Raw genomic sequence first — 7,091 nt, forward strand, 5'->3', positions numbered from 1 at the left:
GTGGGTTCAAACCCAGCCCCAGCCAAAAACTGCAAAAATAAAAATAATTTTTAAAAAGTAAATTAAAATATAAATACTATGGAGCCAGTTAAGCCCAGGTTCAAGTGCTGGCTCTGCCCTTCTCCAACTTTGTCATTCTGTTCTTCAACTTCTGAACTTCAATATCCTCATCCTTAAAAATGGGTTAAAAAAATTAAAAATAAAATGGGGATAACATTGAACTTGCCTCAGGGACTAAATGAAAAAATCCATGAAAAGTGTTTCTCCGGGTGCCTGGCGTGAACACTCTGTAAAATGTCTTTTGCTATTTTTACCTTTTATTTATAGATAATGGAACCCCAACTGAAAGGAGCCTTGGGGGCCACCTAATTCAACCTCCTGCTTCACCTCCAGAAAAACTGGTGTTCAGGGAAATTAGCATTACCTGTCCAAAGTAGAACATCAAAAAGTCTTGTGAGGCATGGTCTTTTGCCTGTGTAGCAGGGAAATGTCAGTTAATCGTTATTACATCCCATCATTCTCCTAATAAATAAGCATCTGGAAGAGTAGGCAAGGTTGGCTGAAACATGTTTCCAACTCCTCCCTCCCCCTCTCCGTGCCTGGTGTCTCTGAGGGACGGTTGTGTAAGGAGGTAGAGTGTGGTGTTGGTTATTTTCCATACTCATCCACTGGTCACTCGTTTGTTGCTTTGTCTCTCCTCAGTGCCAGGCCCTTCAGGGAATCCAGCTGTGATTTTCTAGAAAATAAGATTTAGCTTTTCTAAAGAACTAAGACTTGCTCGCCGTTACTTAAGTTTCCACGACACCAAGGCTCATTCTGTGTATTCTATTTCAGTGCCATGAATCTGGAGAAATTTGAGAAAGGCCCCAGGGAGATTTTTCATCCTGAAATACAAAAGGTAACAGAAATGTTCCGCTTCATAATTGTACAAAAGCCAATGCAGTACTAGGTTGGAACTGACAGGTCATCGGTTACTCTAGCCTTGGATACTGAGCAGAATCGCCTGGGTGGCTTTGAAAAAATCACCATGGGAGAGTCTTACACCTGAAATGCTGATATGATGGGTCTAGGGTAGAGCCGGGAGTCTATGTTTTTAAAAGGGATTCTGAGCAGTTCTGGTGCACAGACTCCCTCAGTGATTCTGAAATCCCTCAGGTTTCTGAAAACCACTGAGCTGTCCTCCATCATGAACTAACAGGACATATGTTCAGAAAGATCTTATTGGCTTAAAAGCTGGTCTTTTTACTGAGTGATATAGGCACGTGTGGAATGTGAATGACATTTTTTAAAATACAAAATGTGGTTATTGAGTTCTTATGCATGTAGAATAAGAAATCATCCCTGTTTTCTTAGGACCTACTGAAAACGGTCTACTTTGGGAGGAAAAGAAATAATCTAGGTAATGGGTCATCAGAAAAATGTCAACCAAACTTTTATCTCATAGTTGTAACCAATCGAGCTTTGAAACTTACAAACACAGCCATCACTAGTAGTGTGCCGGTCAGGTGCCAAAGCTGAGATTCAAGGATTTGGGGACACCTGGCCTGCGTGACAAGGGAAGTGGCTGGAGAGGCAGCTTCCAGAGCCAACAGGGTCTTTAGGCAGAGAGGCACCACGCTGCGATTTGCTTCTGCAGAAAAGTACTTAGTGTGAGGAGGGTTGACTGGAACATGAGAAGTCTGCTCACTTGCCTTTAAGTTAGCTTTTAAAGTAGGGTTATTGGCTGTCAGCTTACCCAAAATCTACAGTTATAAATTTCCATGTCATTTATTTTGATTTAATTTTTAAAATAATACCCAGCCTCAACCCCAGACAGAACTCAGGCAAAAACAGGGGTGTTAGGTTAAATGTTAAACTATGCTGTGTTTAAAGGTGGTTCTTCATAGCAAATTTAAAAACAAAATAGAACCACAAATATGTCAGTACCAGCATACGTTTATACTTAGCTCCTATGAGTTATCATTCTTAATCTTTTACTTCTTTGAGTCTTGCTGTGACACACACACACACACCAACCCCACTTCCAGATCCTGAGCCCCCAAACCCACGGAACCGACTGTGGTGTGCTTTTTTCTGCATCTTGCCTCCAACCAAATCCCCTCAGCAGAGCTCATGTCATCCCTATCTCCCTTCTCTCTTCCAAAAAATAAAAGAGGGCAAGAAAAAAGGATATAGCAGCATTCTGCCTGACTATGTCATAATTTTTTACCATAAAAGGTACTTCATATTTCCTTGCATTTGTGTTGTGACTCTTTTCCCTCAGCAAGGAACCATTTCTGAGCTTTCCCTCATCCTCTGTGTGAATGTACATGTGTGTGAGTGCACACATGTGAGCGTATGTGTGAGTGTGCATGTGTGTGAGCACAGGTGTGTGAGTGCATGTGTGTGCGCACACATGTGAGCATATGTGTGTGCATGTGTGAGCACAGGTGTGTTAGTACATGTGTGTGAGCACACGTGTGAGCATATGTGTGTGCGTGTGTGAGCACAGGTGTGTTAGTGCATCCATGTGAGCACACACATGTAAGCGTGTGTGTGTGAGCACAGGTGTTAGTGCATGCGTGTGATCACACACATGTGAGCATAGATATGTGCATGTGTGAGTGTGCATGTGTGTGGATGTGTGTGAGTACACATGAGTGAGCGTGTGTGGGTGTGCGTGCATGTGAGTACACACATGTGGGCGTGTGTGAGTGTGCATGCATGTGAGTGCACACGTGTGAGCATGTGCGTGTGAGTACACGTGTGAGAGTGTGCACATGTGTATCGTGTGGGGTGCTACACGTGCATATATGGAGTGTGCATATATGTGCATGTATGTGAGTGTACACATGGGTGAGACTCAAGCCATAGTATTAACAGCTACCATCAGGTTCCTTAGATTTCCATTAGGAACGCTTGAGAAACAGGCTTTGGGTAGAGGGAAAAGAGTTGGTTAAAATCCCAGGATCCAGGCCAGGTGCGGTGGCTCACACCTGTAATCCTAGCACTCTGGGAGGCTGAGGCAATGGATCACCTGAGCTCAGGAGTTTGAGACCAGAGTGAGCAAGAGCAAACCCCGTTTCTAAAAATAGCCGGACACTAAGGCCGGGCGCTACTTGGAAAGCTAAGGCAAGAGGATCACTTGAGCCCAAGAGCTTGAGGTTGCTATGAGCTATGACGCCACAGCACTCTACCAAGGGCGACAAAGTGAGAAACTGTCTCAAAAAATAAATAAATAAATAAATAAAATCATGGGATCTGAGAGTAAACCGAACATAAACCATTTGCATTATAAAATGACATCTTTCCATGCACAGGGACATATGTGGCTGATGCTATTTTAAAATGTTATTTGTCTGCTTCTGGCTACTACACTCTAGTAACATTCTCTTCACCAGAATCTTTCAGAAGCAATGTGTGACGAAACTGGCTTTAAAGAGAAACCGGGAGAAACCCGGTTGTCTGTGTGTTTCTTCCCACCTCAGTCCACCAACTTTGTTTCCAGATAGTTGCAATATAGTAGGACTTTCCTAAATAACCAGGTATTTATGTAAGTTTGTAGAACTAAGTTTGAATTTTTAAAAGCATTTCAAGGTTTTAAAAAAGTGTATGTAAAATGACTCCATCCCAAATCCCATATGTATAGTGGAGGAAAAGTCAGTGTCAGCCCCACGTTAAGGATGAGAATTGTGTGTACATCCACAGCAACACCAGTGGGAACACCATATTCCTAAATGTTAGGAAACACCATTGCTAGACAAAATTACACCTTTTGGACTAAAATTACAAACTGAGAAACAACAAAAAGAGGACTTAGCTGATGCTTACAAATTCAGGAACAAAAATATTTCAAAAACCTGAATCTTGCTAAGTGGGACATTGGCAAGCCAGGACAAATTGCATGACCACCCACTTCTCAAGAACTGTAATTCAAAATGAGGAAACTGCAAAATAATTACAACCTGACAGCCTGTGCCCTCTGCTGCCGCTGAACTGAGTGTTGCTGTTGCGACACTAGCCCCTGAGCTCAGGCAGGGCTCTGGTCTCTTCGGCCTCGCCCCCTGAGGAGCAGCCTCTGTTACCAGGCCAGGGACTGTTGCAGAATGTCCCTGCACCCGCACTGCCAGGTTAGTTAGGAAGCTGACAGGTGTAGCTTTTCCTTGTCATGTCACCACAGTCCGCATGGATGGAGCACTGGGCTGATTGTTAGAACTGGGCAGGAGAGTCAGAGTAACCTCAGCCAAGCGTCCCCTCACACACATACGTGGGACACCTTGCCTGCCATTCAGGAGCAATTAAACCAGTGGTTCTCAACCTTGCTAATGCTGCCATGTATTTTCATTGTTACAAAGGGGTCGCGACCCACAGGTTGAAAAACTCTGAATTAAACCATACCACGGGGTTGGGGAAGGGACTGAGAAGGTCAAAAGAAACTCTGAAGAGAATTATGTCATCAAATGTATTGGCACATGCAAATATGAAGCCTCAATGTAAAAAATCTGAAACATTATTTTTTCCCAGAATTCAGAAATAATAAAGATGGCTGAGTTCCAAATGAAAGAGGCTTCCTATTAAATAAAAAAGAGGTTTTTGTGCCTCACACAGTTCTTGCAGAATTGCCAGCTCCCCAGTGTGACACAGCTACTCCCCAGAAAGCCCTGGGCAAGGAGGAGAAGGGTCCCCACCCTGACCCTTGTCCCCTCCTGCTCTTTCCATGGCAGCCTTGGCTCCCCTGGCCAGCCCCTTGCCTACCTCTGTTCATCTGTGGTTTCCCCATCAGAGCCTTTGGCCATAGTGTTAGCATATCAACCCGAATTTTAAGAAGTTCCAGGAAAAAAAATTGTAATTAACTTACAAACTTTTATGTGGAGTGACTGAGAATGAGAAGGAAAGCATAATAATTTAAGGTTGATTAAATCTCCCTGTGTACCAGACCTTCCATGCAGGGGTCAGGATGGAAGTTATCCTTGGACCATGGAGAAGGAAATGTGCCCAACACAGCTAAGGATGTGACTAAGCAAGGACTCAAGGCCAGGGTTGTTTGGTCATGAAGGAGCTGAGTTACAGTCAGCCATGTCTACAGGGAAGGAAATCCAAGACTCTTGGCTCTCACCTTTGGTCATAGATGTTGGTCCCAACCCACAAAGAAAAAGTAAATTCCTGTAACCAACTTTTAAAATTATTTTCAATTTATTAATCCATTCATGGATTGATAGGCACTTGGCCTTCTTCCATGACTTGGCTATTACGAATGGAGCTGCAATGAACACTCTGGTGCAAATATCTTTTTTGCAAAGTGATTCTTGGTCTTTTGGATATAGTCCTAGTAGAGGAATTGCAGGATCCAACAGCAGGTTAATAAATTGTGGTATATGTATACCATGGAATACTATGCAGCCTTAAAAAAGATGAAGCCTTTACCTTTTTTATGTTTATGTGGAGGGATCTGGAACATATTCTCCTGAGTAAAATGTCTCAAGAATGGAGGAAAAAGTATCCAGTGTATTCCGTACTTCTGTGAAATCTATTTATATTTACTCACACTTTCTTATGAAGATAGAACACAACTATAGCCCAGGATGAAGGAGAGAAATAGAGTGGGAAAGGAGGGGAGAGGGGAGGTTTGACAGAGGGAGGGTAAAAGGCAGGACCACATCTATGGAGCATATGACAAGGGTACAAGTCAAATCTGTGAAGTATGGAACATAGATGTTTTGGCATAATAATCAAGTAAATGAAGTGAAAGCTGTGATGACTGGTTTGATGTAACCACGTCAGGTTGTATAAAAAAAAATCAGCACATTGTACCCCGCATATGCATGAATATATTCATGATCTATGTGTATTTGACTTAATTAAATTAAAAAAATTATTTTCAAAATGTCATTGTAGGTAAACTGATGCTTGGGTTTCAGTCAAAATGAAATGATCACTTTTATGCACAGACATAACTTTTAAAACTTTATTTACAGGACTTGCTGGTTCTTGAAGAACAGGAGGTGAGTAATCTTATGAAGATATTTGCTCCCACTGTGCTCTCCCTCCGTGTGTGTAAAAATACACTTCCCCTTTCTCTGGGAACACAGCCTTTTTTTTCAGCTAAACCTCCACCTGGATTTGCACAGTGTGAGTCTGTTGTCCTCACAGACTTTACTGACACCTTTTTTCAAGGTATATTTCAGCATTTTCTAGGCATATAGCTATAAAGATACAAAAACAATGAAACCACTTCTGTTGGGGAACATTCAGATGTTAACCTGGGGACCAGGGTGAGTAATGAGGTTTTAATTTTCATTAAATTAAACAGGGTATTTATGCTTTATTAGAATAGTATCATTAATATGCAAAATGCCATATTTATTTGCATGTTTCTATTCCCCCTTGCCCCATTTTTTTAATATATTAAGTTTTCTAAGTATATAACTAATTTAAGGACATATATAAATATTATCAATCAGCAATTGAGTAAATAATCATTTATACATCTTATGTCTGTCAGTAAATATCATTTGTCCTGTTGCTCAGGCCAAACTTGGAAAAATCCTTACTGCCTCTCCTCTGATATCAGGACATCCTGGTGATACTTCATAAAAGATCCCTGATTCAAACACATCTGGAAGATTACACCATGACCACTAGATGTGGTGATGTTCCCCCCACCCCCATCAGCTCTTGCCTGGACTCTGCAATCCCCTAGCTCTTCTCCTGGTGTTCACTCCGCTGGCTTTTGATTTTTAGGGAGCATCCAAATGGGCCTTGTGGGATCAGGTTATTTTCCTGCTCGAACTCTAAAGTCCCCTCATCTCACCCAAAGGAAAGCCCCAAGTCCATACCCTGGCCTGCCAGGCCCACAGCACATGACCCCTGATGCCTCTCTGGCATCAGCTCCACACTGACCATGCTGACCTCCTTATTCTTTCTACCTCCTCAGAAAAAGCCTGTAGTTCCCACCATGACGGTTACTTGTCCCCAGATGTCCTCAAGGGCTGTGCCCTCACTGAATCAAGACCTCAGTTGACAGGATTTCCTTTTACACAGGACAACAAAACTGTAGGGTGGAATGTAGCAGAGGGCAGGCAAAGAGGGAGACGCCTACATTTTTTTTTTTT

At 42.4% G+C, this 7,091-nt stretch overlaps 1 protein-coding gene across 1 annotated transcript in view; it reads left to right on the top strand.

Annotated features, from left to right (window-relative positions):
• The window catches only part of GARNL3 (GTPase activating Rap/RanGAP domain like 3), a 140,746-nt gene that overhangs the window by 72,760 nt on the left and 60,895 nt on the right, over window positions 1–7,091 (top strand). The window contains exons 7-8 of the mRNA XM_003785425.3: window positions 835–898; window positions 5,955–5,981. Coding sequence (XP_003785473.1) covers window positions 835–898; window positions 5,955–5,981 — 91 coding nt within the window. The remainder of the gene's footprint in view (window positions 1–834; window positions 899–5,954; window positions 5,982–7,091) is intronic.

Source organism: Otolemur garnettii, unplaced genomic scaffold (genome assembly GCF_000181295.1).
Source record: "Otolemur garnettii isolate 467f Iridium unplaced genomic scaffold, OtoGar3 scaffold00014, whole genome shotgun sequence".
NCBI classification, from domain to species: domain Eukaryota; kingdom Metazoa; phylum Chordata; class Mammalia; order Primates; family Galagidae; genus Otolemur; species Otolemur garnettii.